The 21455-nt window shown below is 29.0% G+C and overlaps 2 protein-coding genes and 1 non-coding gene across 5 annotated transcripts in view; 1 reads left to right on the forward strand and 2 right to left on the reverse strand.

Moving 5' to 3' along the window:
- LOC125813446 (kirola-like) overlaps positions 1-21455 on the reverse strand; it is a 436501-nt gene that overhangs the window by 153866 nt on the left and 261180 nt on the right. The window lies entirely within an intron of this gene.
- The window catches only part of LOC125813447 (MLP-like protein 43), a 38220-nt gene that overhangs the window by 14411 nt on the left and 2354 nt on the right, over positions 1-21455 (reverse strand). The window contains exon 2 of one of the 3 annotated variants that reach the window (XM_049492953.1): positions 19963-20254. The exons of the other annotated variants lie outside the window; for them this stretch is intronic. Coding sequence (XP_049348910.1) covers positions 19998-20254 — 257 coding nt within the window. The 3' untranslated portion in view covers positions 19963-19997. Of the gene's footprint in view, positions 1-19962; positions 20255-21455 lie in introns of those variants that run through there. 3 annotated transcript variants of the gene reach the window in all.
- Positions 20808-20891, forward strand: TRNAL-CAA (transfer RNA leucine (anticodon CAA)). The gene has a single exon. It is a non-coding gene; the product is annotated as a tRNA-Leu (tRNA).

Below are 21455 nucleotides of genomic sequence, written 5' to 3' on the forward strand. Positions count from 1 at the left end.
AGTTGGGTTTTTTTTTGGGGCTTCGATCTACGGTCCGTGACCTGACCTATGGACCGTAAGTCAGGACCGTAGGTCAACACTTAGTCATTTTCTTAAATGAATTCTGGGGAAGTTTCTGAAGCGATCTACGGACCTGCAGGACGGACCGTAAGTCCATCTACGGTCCGTCGATGGCGTCCGTAAGTCACACCTGTGTCACCAGAAATCTGAAGTTTCAGCCAAGTTTCCCCATTCCTTTTCTCACTTTCTCATGCAAGTTCCAAGTATTATACCTATGTTTCATAGTAGTTTCCGACACTCCTAAGTACGTCTAAGCGTTCAAGGATCCCTCCTCAACATGTGATCGAATACCTTAAATTCATAATTCCGATTCAAGGAAAGATAGTCAGAAGTCAAGTAAAAGAGTATAGAGTTTCAAGTCGAGTAAGAGTCTCAGTTCCAAGTTAAGTCATGAGTTTAAAGTTGAGTTCTTTTCTCAAAGTTATTAGGGAACTATGTATTCCTAAAGAAGTTTTAAATAAATGTTTTTACATTTAGACAAGGTTGGAAACTGAGTTTTCCAAAGGAGCCTTCGGGCTAGTTTTTGAGTAATTATCTCATATCAGCAGGAATAAATATGCTTTAAAAACATAAGAGCCAGTACATTTTTGGGAGTAGTATCGAGCACCGAATTGGGGGAGCGTTCAAAGAACCCACAGCCCCCATAGAACCATGTTAGCCGCCATGGGTAGAAAAGGATCATACTTTTTAGATGAATCCTTTTCAGATTAGATTAGTGGATCCATTAGGCAGTTCAGGTCTTATACTTTTGGCCGGGTATAAGATGCTCTGGCAGCGTGAGGTCGATCGCTGTATCATCACTATAGCTCTTATGTGATGGTTGTCGGTTAGAGAAACTCCCACAGCAGTTATTATATTTTCATATGCAGAGATTATTGTATTTTTATATACATCAGTTCATTGTATTTCTATATACATTTCAGGCTTATTGTATCTTTGTATACATGCAGAGTTTATAGCATGTTTTAAACAGTCTTTCTTTATATCGCACTTGTTTTAAAATTGCCTTATATTGAAAGAAGTCAGTCAGGTTGAGTTGAGTTGAGCCAGGTAAGCTATTCAGTTTCTTCCAGATTCCCTTCTAGCCTATGTTGCTTAGCTTTCCAGCTCGCATACTCGTACATTCCATGTACTGATGCCAGTTGGCCTGCATCGTTTGATGATGCAGATTCAGGTACCCCAGATCAGCATCCTGCACGTCGTTGATCCAGCTGAGCACTCCAGAGTCAGTGGTGAGCCTCCTTGCATTCCGGAGGACTCGATTATTTTGGTGTTCTTTGTTTTTATTGGGATGTTGCGGGGTCTGTCCTAACATCCATCTCAGTATTTTAGAGGCTTCATAGACAGACCGTCAGTCAGTTAGTTTTGAGTCTCTCATCTATGTATATATGTAAACATCCTATTTTGAGACCGAGGTGCCTTTATGGCCAGACTTGTATCAGTTAAGTTGTCTTATGATTCTTGCTTTGCATGAAGTTTTTGTTGAGTTAGGTTTCCGCTGAGTTAAGAAAGCCAGGCCAAGGGTTCGCTTGGGGCCAGCAATGGTCTCCGAGTGCCGGTCCCGCCCAGGGTGTAGGCTCGGGGCGTGACATAATCAAACGAGGGTGACAAAGGGGATCCATAGAAAGTACCTCATCGGTGTCCAAGAGTGGCACCCCTGCCTGCTTGCACATTGTCGTTACCAGTCCAGGAAAGAAGAATGCCTTCTTGTTACCCCTGTAGAACACCTTCCACTCAGAAATGACCTGAGCACCCACATTTAGTTCGATCCCTGCATAGCACAAGTCACCAGGCCACTAGAGCTCGGGGAAAAGTCACGTCGGTGCGATTGCCTGACAGGCGGATCCTCCGAGAAACCAAGTGTAGACACCTCTTGGCATCCGGTGACCAGTGAGTACTGGTGATGCCCTCAGTAGTATCCAAGTAAACCCGGTCCCAACGCGTAGCCTCAACTATTATATCCTTCAACCAACCCAAATCCATCTCCCGCAGCTTGGCCTCGTACTCTGCATTAGGGGCCTTTGGCACCTCGAGCACCTCATTGATGAACTGAGTGCTTAGGGGGATGTCAACTCCTCGGATGCAGATGGTAGGGTGAGGATCATCCCATCGAACATTAGGGAGAATGACATAAAACTCCCTTACCCAGTCAAAGCGCGCAGTAGGGAAAGCCTCTGTTAGTGGACCCCAGACAAACTCCATTAGCCGGGCATGAAAGGCGGGGGCTTTCTCCGCTAAGCCCAACAAGTGAAAACTTCTCTCGCACAAGAACTTAGTGTTCCGGTGATCGTGGTGCCTCTCTCAACTTGAATCATCGGGAAACCAGACAAAAGACACGTTTTCTTTGTTAATTCCAACCATAGTAGACAAGCTCGCAAAATTATGAAAACGTACATGTAAGAACACCATGGAATTAGTGAATATCAGACTAAGGAAAAGAAAAATAATAATATTGAAGTGGCAATAAGGCCATTGTTCTACGAAATCCCATCACAACGGGATAGAGGCCGCTAGAGCGACCTTCATTTGGGGTGAACTCCAGGGCGCGACAATGGCGTTCCTTCGCCCCGAACTTTATTTTAAGTAGATATTTTCTCAGATCAGTGTATAGAGAGTACCCTAGAACCTAATTATGCAAGAATTCTAGCAAATACACCCCCAAATGATGCCCAAATTCGAGTTTTACTCCAACAAACTATTCAACTTCCCCCACCCATTTCGGCAACGTTTTGACCGTATTTTCCTGAAATCCTTACGCTCAGAATGTTGTGGAGACGTTGTGAACGTAAAGGAAATGTCCATGGTACATTTTTCTAGCAAATCAAGCAACCTATTTTCACATTTTCGAAAACTACCCTAAGGCCTTTCTAAGCAATCGTTTAGGGTCATGCAATGGTAGTTAAGTAACTAATGATGTAATTAGAGCGGTGAACAAGAATATTACCTTGAGATTGACGATCGGAGCAAAGCGATTAAGAGAGTTTTGGAGAATTTTGAATAAGAGTAGGAGGAAATGGGGAAACCATTTCCCTTTCCCCTACTAAACTGACCCCGATCGCCCGCCAAAGTGGGAGGACCCTCGCCACAGCGACCCCACTTCAACGATAATCCTGCCGCTCGGGCGGGATCAGGCCAAGTAAGTTGGGTGCATCTCCTTTCCTTGTGCGTTGCCTCATTTCCCAAGCCGATCCCTTGAGTAAAGACCCCTTCGTGCTAAAAGCCCTAAAACTACTATCCTTCATAGTTCTGTAACGGGCAGATTCATTAGTTTAAAAGTACCCTAAAAGGGGTTCGTGCTTATCCATTCGCTAGTGGTTCGGGCACAAACGAAGGGTAAATTGGTATATATTGTAACGACCCAAACTGTAGTTATTTAGGAAAGAAAAAACGTCAGGAGAAGTGAGCCCTTCATCCCGCCAGAGCAGAGCAGATGCCGCTTGGGAGACGGTGCCTCAGCGAGACAGGGAGTGCTAGAGCAGGATGGTCTGGGTTGAACTTAAATAACGCAAATTCTTATTTTCTTCTTTTTCCCAAAATACCAAAAAGAGGCGAGGATCACCCCAGAAACCCTCAAAAGGCTGCTCTAGGCTTGCGGAGGAATGAGAAAGAGATTTCTAGTGCAAGGTTGACGATAGCTAACAGATTTTCTACCAAATCCACCATCTCGAGGTTTGGAAACCAGGATTGGAGCCATATCTCGTGCAGCTGCTTGGTGCCCAAGTAGGCTAGGTTTATTTAACAAAGTAGCCTTAAATCTGTGTTCACTGTTTAGTATATTGTTAATTGACTGTAGAATTCATGCGTATGCCTACGGGTACGAAAAATGAATGATTATATATATATATATACACTATCAATTGTTGAGTAAAATGGACACAGTAGAAAGAAACCTTGTCATGTGGGATAGGTCTAGAGGATGTTTCAACTTCTAGTTTGGTGTTGTGCAAGCTTATTATTGGTCTCATGTTATGTGTCCTTGAATGAGAATAGAGAAACGTGAACCGAACTCAAGGGAATGACTAATTATGAATAATTACATGCCATGAACATGTCACTTGATCGTATGATTTGAGTATTGTTCATTATGGATGTGATTGTGATTGTGCTGATTTGATCGAGTGTCACGTTCTGACACATATATTGGATTGGGTGTCATGTTTCGACACATATATTGGATTTGGTGTCACGTTTCGATACATATATTGGATCGGGTGTCACGTTCCAACACACTAACAATTTGGGTGTGGTTCATGAGAGAACCATTGGTGACTACTATGTTCATATCTACTTGTCATGGATGTTGGGAATTAGTATGGTGTTGTTGAATGATAATTGAATTATGCATTATGTATTTGTGTGTTTTACCATGTCGTGTTTACTAGTTATATATCTCGTTACTGAATGAATTGTGAATGGTCAGGCCTAATGGGAATATGGTATGGTAAGTGGGGACTGAGGTTCCAAGTGTTACTATGTATTACTTTAGAGAGGATATCTGTGTTTTTAAAAGTGGAAAAGTGAGGAGGTGTTTGTGTTATAAATGTTAAGTAGCTAGGTCTTACCTGGGAAAGGGGTTCGTATTGAAACGGTTAGCGAGCCTTGATAACATGTACTATGGGGTCAAGGGTTAAGTGGTGATCTGGAACAAATAAATGTATATCGTGAGGGGTTGACCGAATTGGTAGTGGTTGTATTTGGGGTCTCATCTATGAGATAGAATGGCTAAGTCATGATCAAGAACGGAGCGAGTAAGGGGTTAGAGTCAAGTATACTAGTGCAATTTAAGGTGTTCGAGAATGGTAATGTCATGAGGATAAGGGTTGAAATGTGTATGGTTTTATTGCATGTTTCCTGCTAGTCGATTTCCTTATATTATGTGGTGGGTATTAGGTTGACCGATGATACCTACCAGTACGTGTGGTTTGTACTGATACTACTCTTGCTATGTCTTTTTGGCATAGTCTGGTTGCAGGGTCAGTGATGTTTCATTAGTGAAGACGAAGATAATCTCCAACAGTTCCTATTTTTCCTTCCATGTGGTGGAAGCTGTGTCATTTTTTATTATGTTACGTGCCTTGTAAATCTTAGAAGCTCTTGTACCTATTTAGACTAGATCCCTGAGGTGTTAATTACTTTACAAGTCTTAACTTGAATCGTGAAAGACTCTCTATTTTGTAAAAATCTCATGAAGGTTGTTTTGTCTCCAGCTTTCTTAATCTTCCGCATGTCTTTAACTGTTTTGGAATCGAGGGTTCTCCTACTTAGGTCTTAGAGTAGGTTCCCGCACGACCCAGTGGGTTGGATCGTGACAGAACAGTGGTCATGGTTAAAAAGAATACAAAATGAGAACTAATGATGATTTAGGGTTAATTTCGTGACTTATATTGCTTAGATGTACATCAGAGCTCAGCGATTCAAAATATTAAATCTATCGATTGATTGAGTATATCTTATTTATGTTCACTATGAAAAATCTAAAGAAAACTCTATTAATCCATATGCAATTAATCTTTACTTGCTATTAACATATTTTGTCATGCATGTGTTTCAACATGTTTCTTCCTCATTTATGTGGGAGATACTTAAAAATTTTGAGGTGTAAATGAGAAATAAGAAAAAAAAAACCTTTTCATATGCACCGAAAAGAGTATCATTTGAGTTGCACGTCTCTATTTTTTTTCTGGTTTTCCACTCGGTCTTCGGAATCCACATTGGAGCTCCGACTAAATTCGGATCGCACTCTGCAGGCCCATTTGGGGGTGGCGCTCCCAAGAGGATTTTCTCCATACCCAAGGCTCAAACTCGAGACCTCTGGTTAAGGGTGAAACACTCCCACCAGTGCACCACAACCCACTCTCGATCACTCTTTCATTGTTTATAAAGTAAGGGTCAATGTGATTTGCTACTTTTTGTTGAGTTTATTGAAACACTATTTGCACCAAAAATACTGTTTCGTTCTATCTAGAGATATATTAATTTATAACCTTGAATAATTACGAGGGGATTAAATTTTTTAAAAAATTCACTTTTTTAATTGAGCTCAAAATTTAATTAATTCAATATTTCTTCTGTTTTCAGTATATAATTCTAAACATATGACTAACACTTTCTCTATCTCAGCTTCTGTGATGGTGTTTAACTGAGCATAAAGTTTAAAATGAAAGAAAGACTTATGCCTATATCATCTCATTAAAAATAACATTGGAGTTTAAAGTGAAACGATTTCTCTCCGTTCTATTTTACTTGATCCACGTAGACATATGACACTCCTCTTAGAAAACTATTCATCGAAATTTCTTTTTATTAAATTATCTCTATTAAGTATGCTTTGAAACTTTAAATTTGACTACTATTATTTTTTATAATTACTTAATGATAAGATAAGATTGAAAGAAAAAAACTTTTTTGACGATTTGTCAGAATGGACAAGTAAAGTAAGACAAATCTATTTTTGATTTAAAAAAAAGGTTAAGAAAAATAGAAAATAAAAAATACATAATATAAAAACATATTAATTTTTAACTGATTATAAAATAAAAATATCACTTAAATTAAAACAGACACAAATAATAATTAATGAAATAGCCAAAATAATTCAAAAGTTAGGTGTAGACTTTGCCTTCATTTGATCACTTCAAAGGGGCTCATTGTACGTGGCCTATGAAGAAAACGAAGAACATTATAGTATGTAAAGTATACCCTACAATCTAAATCAATTAAAGTTTTGATAATAAATATTTTACATTTTTAAGAATATTTTTTTTACTTTATTTAAAAATTAATATTTGGTTATGAAAATTTTAAATTTAATTAGAAGTTATGTCTTAAATTTGGAAAATAACTTATTTGCAACTCGCTTTTCATTTAATCATATTTAAATATGAATATTATTTTAAATATTCTTTAGAATAAAGTTTAAATAAAATACAATTTGATCTTCAATTTCCAACTGTGCAAATTATAATAAAATAAAAAAATATTTAAAATCTAAATGAACACCTACTTAGTCATAGATAGTAAAAAATGGAGTTTGGACAACTCATTGGACATTCCTTCTCAGAATTTATGGTCACTCCTTAGACATTTGAAGTATAAAACAACTAAAGCAAACTAAAATGATTGGGGCCCTAACTTTTTTTGGGAGCCTCATTTTATATATATACTAGATATGGGACCCCGTGCCAGCACGGGGCCCAATATATGTTACTGTTTGTGTTTTAATTTATGTGGTACATATGAAATTTGAAGTTAATCAATTTTTTAGTATGTTTTTATATATTTTAAGTTGCTAATTATTTGTATTTAGAGTATGTTTTACGTAAATATATTAGAAATCACAATAATTAACAAGTTAATATAAAAAAAAACTTATAAAAAATTTATTGACTTTTGAAATTTCATTTGTATCACATAAATCAGGACCGAGTAATATATATGAAAATTACATAAAACGTACTATAACTCACAATAATTAGCAACTTAAAATATCTATATATCTATATTTCTCCCAATTTATGCGGTATAGATGAAATTTTGAAAGTTAACAAAAACTTTTTATATGTTTTGAAATATTTTAAGCTATTAATTATTATGATTTATAATACTTTTTACATAAAAAAAATTATTTATATAAAGTATAAAAGAAAAAATTTAGAAAAAGGAAACATAAATGTCAGCAGGAGTCCAATCTATGTTAATTTCTATGTTTTAATTATTGTAATACCGATTGAATTTGGAGAGCCAACTAAAAATTTTTAAAGGATTTTTTTTATAAATTTTAAGTTGTTAATTATTATAATTTATAATATTTTTATTAATTTTAAACCAATATATGTTTTTCTCTGTCTCAATTACATGAGACATATGGAATTCGGAGAGTCAACTAAAATTTTAAAATATGTTAAGTTGTTAATTATTATACCTTATAGTACTATTACGTGATTTTCAAATAAAATATGTATTTTTTAATTTCAATTTATATGTCATTGATATAATTACATATATTAAGTAATGAAGAATTAATGTGTAAATTCTGTGACACCTATGAATTTTGGAGTGTAAATCAAATTAGTTATATGATTTATAAAAAAAAAGCGGTTAATTATTACAATTTATAATATTTTTTATATATTTTTTAAATGTTATATATATATATATATATATATATATCTTTATGATATTGATATTAGTATTATAATAAATTAAATTTTATTATTTTAAATTTATGATCTCAATTGTCAGCCTATGCCACATTATAAAATGTTCCAAAGTAGATATCAGATTTACAAAAATGTCAATGCCAGCTAAAGTAATAAAATAACATCTAAGGGCATGAACCTATATATGTATATATAAAGCTGAATATTGACAATTTGATGTGGCATCTCTCTATGACCAGTATTTGTATTCATCTTTTTTTTCCTTTTTTTGACATTTTATCTTTGTTTTGTATTTTTTATTTGTATTTAAAAAAAAGTATTTATGTCATACTCGATTAATTATGCCCTTTATAACATCCATTACACTAATATAGATTTAAGTAAATGAAAATGGAAGATGAAAAGATAAAAACTATTCATTTTTTATAACTGTTTATAATTATTTAGCCTATAAAATAAAAACAAAATAGTTGAGCATTTGTAACAAATAAGAACAAATTTGTTCACTTTGGCTCTTCTTCTGACGATAATGATCAATATATGGTATCAACTTTTGTCGCTAAGATGTCCATCAAATTTCTAGGTCATGTGACTTTTTTAACAAAATAGAAAGAGAGAATATCTCATTATTCTTGTGAAGACATTGATGTAAAGAAAGAGATTATGTAACAAAAAATTCTTTTCAAAATAAAAGACTTTTTGAAAAAATGTTTATTCCTCCTACAAGGAGAGAAAATTCATTGTGGTTGAGAAATTTATAAGAAGCCTGATTTATTTGGAGAAAAAATCATTCTATTTATGGAATTCGTATCAATTTAGGAGGAGAACAAGCAAAAATTTATTTTGTGATTTGAAAAGAGAGAAATTTAGATATTATTTCTTTCAACCTCATTATTCTTCTAACTTCTTTCTTCTTTTATTTTGTCTTGATTTTTTGTATCTTTAATTAAAGTTTTTTTTTCTTATTTATCTTTAATTAAAGTTTATATATATTTTCTTAAAAAAGAATTTAAAAAGATGATCATATTTAGTTCCTTTCCTCATCAATGCTATTAATCTCATAATTAGTGTTATTTATATTATTTTCTTAATTACTTTTTTTTTTCTTTCATTTAATTATTTATTTGAAGAAATTAGTTATTATAACTTTATAAGAATTACACATGTATTTTTACATAATTGATTTGTTATTTTTAAAATTTTTGGATCATTCTTCATCTTAAAGTTTCTATCTATATGTAATAATAAAGCTAAAATAGAAAATGTGGGGTGACATCTTCTTAGCAATAGATACTTATTTATTCTAATCAATGTTTCTGACATTTTTTGTTATTTTTTCCTTAAAATAATTGTTGCCTCGATTTTTAGTTTTAGTTTTATTTTTTTAGCATTTTCTAATTTTAAAAGACTGAAAAATTTATATTGAAAATTTACAAAATATAAAAAATGATTTATTTAACTCCTATCATCATCAATATTATTATTAATTTGTTTTACTTCTTTTCTTAATCTTCATTTCATCATTAATGTAATTTATATCATTTTCTTTTATATATATATATATATATATATATATATATATATATATATATATATATATATATATATATTTGGGACATTTCTTAGAAGTTAGGATTACTATTTATTTAATTTTTAAAAATTTTGAATTCTTTTCTCATACTAAATACAACATGTTTTATTATAATTACATTTAATATATTAATCAATATGTTGTACGAATGAAAAGAAAATTATCATTTCACAAAAACAAAGGTTAAAATATAATTTATTATGATTAAGGAAAGATAAAATTATTATTCCAATATCCATAACCATATATAATACATTGAAAATTAATTGAAAAGCTATAAATGGAAAAGGAATCACCATTTAAGGAATCATTATTTTTAAATTTTTGGATCATTTATTCTTGTAAAAGTTTCTATCCATACGTAACAATAAAGTTAAAATAGAAAATGTAGTGACACCATTCTTACTAATAGATAGTTATTTTTTTTTTTTGACAATTTTGGTTATATTTTTCTTTAAAATAATTATTGCCTCGATTTTTTTTTTAACATTTATTTGTAATTTTAAAAGATTGGAAATTTTATGTTAAAAATTTTAATAATAGAAAAAATGATTTATTTAACTTTTATCATCATCAATACTACTAATTTTTTTGACATTGTTTCTTAATCTTCATCTCATCATTAATGTTATTTATATAATTTTGTTTAATCACTTTTTTTTTGTTTTTTAACTCTTTTATATATATAAAGTTGGATATGTAAATGATGATGTGACATTTCTTAGAAGTTAAGATTACTATTTATCTAATTTCTCCATTTTTTGAGTTCTTTTGTCATACTAAATACAATATGTTTTATTATAATTACATTCAATATAGTAAACAACATGTTCTAGGAATTAAAACAAAATTATCATTTCAGAAAAATAAATGTTAAATTATAATTTTATTATAATTAAGGAAAAATAAAGATATTAATTCAATATCCCATAACCACATTCAATACATTAGAAATTAATTGGATATAACTGTAAATGGAAAATGAATCACGATTTAAGGAAAATAAATGTTTGCAATACCATAATAATTAAGGAGAGAGTAAGATATTATTTTAATATCCTAATTCAGAACTTTTAATCTACTACTCAATTAAAAATAAACTGCATTTAATAACATGAAAAAGTTATTAGTTTAATATTTTTTCTCATTGTACTAATTCAATTCAATCAAACTTAATTTTAAAGATAAAATAACAACTTCATTTTAATTGTTGTCAATATATTTCAAAAAATTATCGTGAAAAGGCTTTTCTTGCACCTTATTTTAATTTTCATATACTATTATTATTTTTTCTGTCATTTTTCAATGAATTTTTATTTCGATTTAAAATTTAATGTTTATTCTTAAAACTATGATGGTACAAATTAAGGTGGAGTAGAATATAATAAATGAATCTTCTACTAAATAAGAAGATATAACAAAATTGAAAGGGTGAAGGTTTTTTTTTTGTAAATGGATAGGAAATTCTATTAAGGTATCATTACGTCATTATTCAATATATTTTTAATATAAATTTCATTTGTTGATGCATTTGTTTAGTACTCCCTCTGTCCCTAATTACTTGTTTACTTTTCCTTTTATAGTTGTCTCTAATTACTTGTCCATTTTGACAAATCAAGAAAGAATATTTTTTTACCTATTATACCCTCAATTAAATGACTAATTATTTTGAAAATTGCAGAACTTTTCATCTACTTCATAATTAATAGGGGTAAAATGATAAACTCACTATGTCATTAATTGATTTCTTAATAAATGTGTAAATTTAAAAGTGGACAAGTAATTAGGGACAGAGGGAGTATTACAGTCTTATTTGACATTATGAGATATTTCTTAGACATTTAAGGAGAATGGTAGACTGAAATATATATTATATATTAAAGGATGAACTTCATGCAATGGAAGAATTTGTTATTAGCAAATATATTTTAACTTATTTGATAAAAAATATATTCTTCCTCATTTAATAGATGTAAAATTTGTGAAGCTTTATTTTTTTTCACAATCTTCATATTATTAAGACAAATAATAATATTACGATTAAACAACAAAGTAAATATAAAATTAATCAAAAATATTTAATTTAAATGATCGTGCGAAGTGCGGCCAAGTTCTCTAATTTAAAACAAAAAAGTAAAATTTAAATGGGTCTACTATAGAATTCCTAGAAATCCAACTTGAAAAATTATGTTAAAAATGGAAAATAAAAAGTGAAATAAATTTAATTGAGAGTTATCCTTCGTCTGTCCCATTTTATGTGAGACTTTTTATTTTTTGAGAATCAAATAGTTTAAGTTTAACCATAAATTTGCGTATGATATCTTCATTTTTTAATTTTTTTTTTGAGAAATTAGATAAATAGTAATCTTAGCTTCTAAGAAATGTGACATCATCATTTACATATCCAACTTTTATATATATAAAAGAGTTAAAAAGAAAAAATAAGTGATTTAAGAAAATTATATAAATAACATTAATGATGAGATGAAGATTAAGAAAAAACGTCAAATAAATTAGTAGTATTGATGATGATAAAAGTTAAATAAATCGTTTTTTCTATTATTTAAATTTTTAACATAAAATTTCCAATGTTTTAAAATTAAAAATAAATGTTAAAAATAAAAATAAAAATGAGGCAATAATTATTTTATTAAAGAAAAATATGTGTAGAAAAAGTAGAAGTAGATGAAGTTACTTTAGTTCATCTTTTTGGTGGGCCTCAATGTATAATTTCTATAGCTTTTAGTCCAACTCTTTAGTGCAATGTTGGTCCTCCAAACTCTCATTTCTAAATAAGAAGTAAAATAAAATATAAAAGAGTTAAAAAAGAAAAAATAAGTGATTTAAGAAAATTATATAAATAACATTAATGATGAGATGAAGATTAAGAAAAAACGTCAAATAAATTAGTAGTATTGATGATGATAAAAGTTAAATAAATCATTTTTTCTATTATTTAAATTTTTAACATAAAATTTCCAATCTTTTAAAATAAAAAATAAATGTTAAAAATCTAATAAGGAGGCAAATGAGTAATAATAATAATTCTAATAAGGAGTAATGAGTAATAATAATAATTGCAATGTTAGTCCTTCTAGGTAATGAATAATAATAATAATTGCAATGTTAGTCCTTGGTGTTAGTCCTTCTATTAATGTACAATTCTTTTTGCACGTTGTACAACTAATTAATGCAGTCAAAAGTTAATGTACAAAATTGTATGCATGTTGTACAAGAGTATTAATGCAGTGTTGGTCCTTTCCAACTCTCACTTCTAAATAAGGATAATATATATATATATATATATATATATATATATATATATATATATATTTATTTATTTATTTATTTATTTATTTTATTTTTATTTTATTTTTATTTTTTTATTTATTATTTTTTTATTTTATTTTTTTTTTGGTTTCCCATCCGGTGTCCGGTACCACATTGATGCCCGACTAAATCCGAATTCGCGTCTGGAAGTCCTTAATTGAGGGGTAAAACGCTCCCTAACAAAGGCGACTCCGTACCCAAGGGAGCTCAAACCCAAGACCTCTTGATTAAGGATGAAGGAGTACTTACCACTCCACCATAATCCTTGTTGGTCATTATATATATATATATATATAATTTCACATATTGAATTTGAGGAGGGTACCTATATACATTTAAGGAAAATCCTATATATTATTAAATTTGAAGAAAAATTATTGGAGAAAGTACAATAATTTTTACCTTTTAATACGAGAATTGAGGAATAAAACAATTTTAAGTAATTGCGGCATTCTTCTTCTTTTTTATATGTGCATCTGTTATTATTTAGGGTATATATTTGTTTTATTCATTTTCTCTTACACTATTCTTATTCTCTTATATTTATTAAATATTTTGAAATCTGCCAAATGGCCAAACTTTCTGAATTTCGCAAAATCTAATGTTATCTGTTTATAAAAGATCAACTTTTTTCTGGTGTCTTTTAAAGATTTTGAGCATTGCAACAGGTCGTCATTATATTGAAGTAACACAACATTAGTTTGATATTAATGTATCAACTTATTAAAATTTTGAACAATCTAAATTTATATTATATTTTTTTAATTAAAAATTGTATTATTAATAATCTTACTTTATAACCTATAAATATGACAATAATCGTTCTTCAAAATGAAATTGTTATAACAAATCATTATAAAAAATTAATGTTCACATCTAAAAAAACTAAAATTTCAATAATATTTTACATGATGATCATTTTTTTCAAAAATAAAAATCTCTTTTTAAAATTTGGCTTTAGACTCTCGATTGTGTGGACAACTCATTGTACATTCCTTGGCAAAATACCCATTATTCCAATTGGACCACTCAAAGGGACATAGATATTGTATGTCTATGTCTCAATTTATTTAACGATGTTTGATTGAATACGATATTTATAAATGAATTATAAATTATTGTGTTAGTAAATTTCCTTGCGGGGAAACTTAACTGATTTTTCTCTATTCAATTAATTATAAATAAAAGGTCAGGCATATGGCATGAATAATACGAAATGAATTATAAATTATTGTGTTAGTAAATTTCCTTGCGGGAAAACTTAACTGATTTTTCTCTATTCATTTAATTATAAATAAAAGGTCAGGCACATGGCATGAGTAATACGGTAGACTGACAGAGCTTAAATTTCAATTCAAAATAAAGAAATAAAATTGCGTAAAAATTAAAAAGTGTAAATATAATATATACGTATTCATAAAAAAATATTTTTATCTAATTATCTAGTGTAACTTTTCATCAAAACAATGTCGATCGACGTTCTCAGGTATAGGTGGCTTGAGTTGACACATGGCATGAATCAATTATCGGATCAAATAAAAATATTGGATCATGTTTTATTGGAGGAGATTTCTTCCCCACTCGTAAGATATGAATATGCATAGGTTATTCATTAATAAATTAGTGGGACCCATATATACACAATTTTCATGAGAAAATAATGTTAAAAGAAATACTATCTCCGTCCATTTTTAATTATCATAGTTTCTTTTTTTTAGAGTTAAATGATAATAACTTTGATTAACATTTTGCGATATATTTTTTCATCATTTTGATATACAAAAAGTTTGAATTAATAGTACTTTTCGTATAGGTTTTGAATATTAAATTTTTTTGTTTAAAATATCGAATTAATGTAATCTAATTTAACTTTGAAAATTAGTCAAATTCACTTCCGAAAAGCACAACATGACAATTAAAAGTGGACAGAGGGAGTAATAGGAATATTATGGATCCGGCTTCCCTCCATTTTGTCAAGTACACCTCTAGATGAAAGACATGTGTCTTATTTAAAGTTTAAATGTCAAAATTATATTATTTAACAAATATCATAATCATAGTTAAGTCAACTAATTTTAGAAAACTACTTTCCAAAATTGGTAAGAATTACAATATATTCCATACAAAATTTGATATTTATTAATATCATTAATTTCATCTTATATTTTTATACTTAAATATTAAATTGTTTGATAGTTAAGGTGAAAATCAACTAAATAATTTTCTGTACAAGTAAACTTTATTCTTGAAATATTATATGTGAAACAAAAAACAAAAGTGAAGAATTATCAGTGTTGAAAAAAAAACCATAAAATAAAAGAACACGAAACAAAACTAAAAAATAAAAAGACAAAAGTTTTTTAAAATTAAACGATACCAAAATTATTCCAAGGAGAAAATGTGGCAATTGTACGTTTCAAGGAAAAACAAATATACGTTTTTTTAAAATATTCTTTTATCTTTTCTTTTTGTGTGAAAATAAATAAAATATTGTTTTAAATGCAAATATTTTGAAGATTATTATTTATCACAATTAATATAAACGTTTCATGTTCAACAATTTTAATATTTAAATATAAAAATTATAAGATGAAATTAATGATATTAATAAATATAAAATTGTGTATGGAATATATTGTATCTTTTACCAAATTTAGAAATTAATTTTTTAAAATTAATTTTTTAAAATTAATTGACTTAACTATGATTATGATATTTGTTAATATAATATAATCTTGACCTTTAAACTTTAAATATGACACATGTCTCATATCTAGAGGTGCACTTGACGAAATGGAGGGAAGGAGTAATGGAGGGGAGCCAAATCCGAATATTATATACGTAGATAATTTATATTCTCAGCTTATATTCTATCATTTTTCTTCTTCTTCTTTATTTTTTTTGAAAAAATAGAGTACACTATTCTTCCACACACATATCTTTCTTTATTTTCTTGAATTTTATACTCCTTACATTTCAAAATCCTATCTCTAAGTGGCAGGGAAAGAGGGAGGAGAGAGGCAAGTGAAATTGGAAGAGAGAAAAAGAAGATAGATACTAGAAAGTAAAATGTAGTTATAAAGAATTATTTTTAAAAATATAAATGGATAATATATAGTAAATATATATTACATATCATATAAAATTTCCTTCAAATAATTCTGAAAGGCTATTTGAGCTAAAATGTGATATCTTCATTCACAATCCTCCCTCTCACACAATGGGCCAACATGGCTAAGTAGATACTCCATCCGTTTCATTTTAATTATCGTTTTAATTTAAAATAAAATTCTTAAAATGATTATCGCTTTAAAATTTTAATAATAAAAATTGAAAATTACTCATTTTCAACTAGACTTTTAACAATTAAAAAGGTATGCATGATATTTAAAAGAAAAAAACGAGTCTACCTTTATTAAATAGGAAAATAATCAATAAATTATACTTAATATTTATTATTTTATTAATTAGCATGAAAAAAGCTAAAACAATAAATGGGACATAGGAAGTACTAGGAAAAGAAATTAATTATATCTACTTTCTTCATCTCGTTATTAATAGGGGGGGTCCTCTTTGTGAGGTGACAAAATTGCCACCTTCAAGTAGTTAAAATCAATGTCCTTTTTAAAGTTTAAATAAAATAAAATAATATATTAAATATATATCATGAAGCTTATATTTAATTAAAAAATATCCACTTTCTTCATCTCGTTATTAATAGGGGGTCCTCTTTGTGAGGTGACAAAATTGCCACCTTCAAGTAATTAAGATCAATGTCCTTTTTAAAGCTTATATAAAAGAAAATAATATATATATATATATATATATATATATATATCATGAAGCTTATATATAAATAAATATATAAACCATCAACATTAAATTGGTCCATCTTTAACGTTGCATTCTCCTCTTTTTATAGCTTACCCTAAATAAATATGAAAAGAAGTTTGATAGTATTGGAAGTAGTTATTATGTTGTGTTCACTTATCGAATGTTAATTAGTTCATTAGTTTATTAAATTCAAGATATATTAATTTAAATAAATATTATGGATTAATATAATAGATTATTTATTTAAGCCTAATAAATATGAATGTAATTAAGTATAAAGTAAAGAAATCTCAATAATTTGGGTGCTAATTACATTATATCCTGAAAGTTTTTTAAATTACCATAATTTTTGATTTTTAGAACTCGCAGATACATTGCTCCTTCACATGATACATAACAAACGATATGTAAGTTATGTATTAGATACTTAAATCTGATTGGTCAAACGGAAGCATGTTCTCATCATAACTCCACCATCCTACAACTATAAATAGGGGTCCTGATAATTTAGAAAAAAAAAACACCAGAATTCTAACAAGAAGCTATAGAAAGCTCGTGGATCCAGAGTCACAAATTTCTCTACAAGTTTAAGAATTCAAGCATTCAAGATCAAGACTACCAAATTCATGTATAAGCTCAAAAACCCTTGAATTCAAATACAAATCAAGATTAAGTACATCAATAAGAGGGGGTGTATTAGGGGTGTCCTGGCCAGGTTGGTTCGGGGTTTTCAAATATCAAACCAAACCATTTGTGTCGGATTTTTAAATTTATAAACCAAACCAAACCAATAAAACTTGGGTTTTTCAACCTCGGGTTTTTTCAGGCTGTTTCGGATTTTTCTGGTAAAGTATTCATACAAACATATAATTTATTTGTACTTCAATTATTTCTTTAGTCCTACCAAAATACAACTATCTAAGGTGTTTCTTAAAAAAATAACACAAAATATGATATGATTAATGACACTAAAATATCCAACAATAATAATAATAATGAAATCGCGTAAAACAAATATTGCAAATTAACAAGTCATAAGTAAAATGATCATAATTTAAAAGTACTAAATCATGCTAAAATAAGTTCAATAAGTATTAGTTACATGACTAAATATTAAAGGAAATTAAAATTAGATTATGTATTTTAATTATCTAAACCAATGTAAAACTAAAGAACAAATATTCAATATTATTGTCATTCTTAGTATTGAATTGATTTTATTTTTGCATTAGTATTAATTTGATTTTGATTTAAGCTTTATTGTAATTACCAACATCTGTGGACATCTTTATTGGACCATTCAGAATTCTAAGTTTCAATTTGAAATAATATATTAAAAAGATAAAAACAATGAAAAGTATAAGAATAATTTAAACATTATATCAAAGTAAATATTTTTATGTATAAAATTAAATTTTAAAATTATATATATAATGGCGGGCTGGTTTGGTCTCGGGTTGTTTATTTTTAGTTAAAACCAACCCAACCCAAATGTAGTCGGGTTTTTTTAAAATACCAAACCAAGTCAAATCAAACCACTAGTCGGATTTTTTTCGATTTGACTCGATTTGCGGTTTGGTTCGGTTTTCGATTCGGTTTTGTGCACCCCTAGGGTGTATATTGATAGCTAATTAATTATACGGAAAAGGGCCTAAAATACCATCGAAGTATTGGAAATGGTATACCCCTCATCCACCTATTGGCTCCAAAATACCCTTGTCATCCACCTATTGGCTCCAAAATACCATTGTCATCCACCTTTGGGTCCAAATTTGACCACCTTTTTAATGAATATTCATTTAAATTATTTAATTATTTTTTAAAATACGTAGCGCTCAACCATTGATTATTTTAATTAATTAATAAGTATAATTTATAAACCCCCTCATTACTAATTAAACTCGTCCCAATTAATACACTCATCCAAATCATAATTGTCCACCTATTAAACAAAACTCTTCGCCCTTCATTTCCAGCACCTGTTAATTATTGATTTTCCTTGTTGTGGACTGATTGAGGTCAATGTTGCATAAAGAAATTACCTTCTTATATCGCATTGTAACATTTGAGTTATAGTAATGTTTCCATGTGTGCAAATTTTGAAAATGTAGCACTTTGAGTTAGTACTGAATGGAAGTAGGAAATGACAATCAACAATTTTTCTTGTTTTACAACATTACATGTTGATGAATTCTGCAGTTTTGTGACAAATGATCGATTAAGAGTTTGAAATACAAGACAAGAGATTTGACTTAATTTTTTGTTCTAACAACCTAATCAGCCTTACTTTGATGAGGGAAATGAACATAAATATAAGTCAAATCTAATATAGCTAAAAATATATAGAGAAGAGACATATAATTGAGTAATTAAGCAATGATTCTATAGAGGTGTTGGGAACGAATTAAGGGTTAAAGGGTTATGTTTAATTGGTGGGTAATTATAATTTGGGGCGAGTGTATTAATTGAGACGAGTTTAATTAGTAATGAGGGGTTTTATAAATTATACTTATTAATTAATTAAAATAATCACTGGTTGAGAGCTATATTTAAAAATAAAATAATTTAAATGAATATTCGTTAAAAAAGTGGTCAAATTTGGACCCAAAGGTGGATGACAAGGGTATTTTGGAGCCAATAGGTGGATGAGGAGTAGTTTTGTACCATTTCCAATACTTTGAGGATATTTTAGGCCCTTTTCCGTTAATTATAATAATGTTTCAGGAAGACAAGTAGCTAATTACAATTTATTATTTATACTTTTTTATATTATAAACGGGAATGAGTACAAACACACATTGATACAATTTGGCACTCTATAGGTAAATTTGAAACTTGCATCAGTACATAAAATCTTGACCTAATTATAATTAGAAATACTTCCATACAATACTATTTATTTCACAAATTAGACAAACCAATAATTTTTATTATTCATCACACAGACAAAGTAAATAGATATATCATAATCGGAACAATGCATCGAGGTATTTCAAATGAGATTTCCAAACTTCGATGATCCTTTAATTATTGTGGAGATGACTTTCCAAATCTCTAGTGATATCGATCATAAGACTCAAGAGAGTAATAGGTTCTGGTGTGTCTTCAGTTTTCTTCTCGTACACTAGTGTCCACGTTGCCCAATTATCTTCAAAGGATGCAGTAATAGCGAAGGAATTGTACAATTCCAACGTATCTCCCTCTAACACTTTCCAAGTAATTATTTTTTTCTCATCGTCAACGGCTTCAATCAGTTGCTTAGTAACCTTAACTTTTCCATCTGTAATCATTTAAAAAAGAGTTACGAAAATAGAAATGTGTTAATCCTATCTCAATTGTCTAAAAGACATTTCTTCCGTCTCAATTTATATGATATTGTTTAATTGATTCAAATTTTTTTTTTTTTAAAAGAACAAGATAACTTTTCCTTTATGCAAATTATCTCAAGCTCACAAAGATTTGCTCAACTTTTTTCAGAATTGTATTTATCTTTAAAAATCTCAACAGATCTGTTAATGTTAGGATGACAAATAATCATGTGTTACTTGAATTATATAACTAATAACATGTTTGATCAAATTTTTAAAATTCGCTTATTTTAAAAAATATTTTTTTTTGTCAAAAGTATTCAAGGATAAACCATATTACTAATTGCCTAAATTTTTTAAATTACTTTATATGAAAAGTGCATTTTTTCAATTAGTATTTTACAAAAGTATTTTTTAAAAGTAATTGTGTTTGTTTAATCAGCTTAAAAAGAATTTTAATGTGGATCCTATTTATCCTGTTATTTTATAAAGAAAATATTAATTCGAGTGAAATCTCAACATCAAGTCAGGATGGCCGAGTGGTCTAAGGCGCCAGACTCAAGTTCTGGTCTTCGTAAGAGGGCGTGGGTTCAAATCCCACTTCTGACATTTATTTTAGTTTTTTTTTTGGGACACCCATTTTTATTTGAAATAATAAAGACAATACAATATAGCTATAGCAAAGAAAAAATTAACATGTAATAATAAAAATCTAAGAATAAAATGATAATACTATTATGAAAAGAAGGTGCACGCAGAGCCGACTCAAAAAGATTGGGGGCCTAAAGCGAAACTTAAGGGTGGGGCCTTAATATTTCATTTTTTTCATCACATATACTTTTATTTAAAGTGTACTTTTCTATCTTTTTAGATGTAAAATCATTAGTTACTGTTCTATAATCGATTTGTTTTAATAATTCCTTTTCAATTGATAATATAGCTAATCCATTCAATTTCTCTTGAGAAATTGTTTATCTTAAATAATATTTAATCAACTTTAGTTTCGAAAAACTTCTTTCGGCCGACGCAAGGTTAGAGGAACTGCTAACATTATTCTATAAGCAATATGTATATTTGGAAAAGAATCAAGTTTTTAATTTGATTGAGTATTTTTATTAGATCATTATCTTCTACTTGTATTATTTCTCTTAACACTGTTAACTCAAAAAATAA

Source organism: Solanum verrucosum, unplaced genomic scaffold (genome assembly GCF_900185275.1).
Source record: "Solanum verrucosum unplaced genomic scaffold, falcon-dt-bn FXZP01000203.1, whole genome shotgun sequence".
NCBI classification, from domain to species: domain Eukaryota; kingdom Viridiplantae; phylum Streptophyta; class Magnoliopsida; order Solanales; family Solanaceae; genus Solanum; species Solanum verrucosum.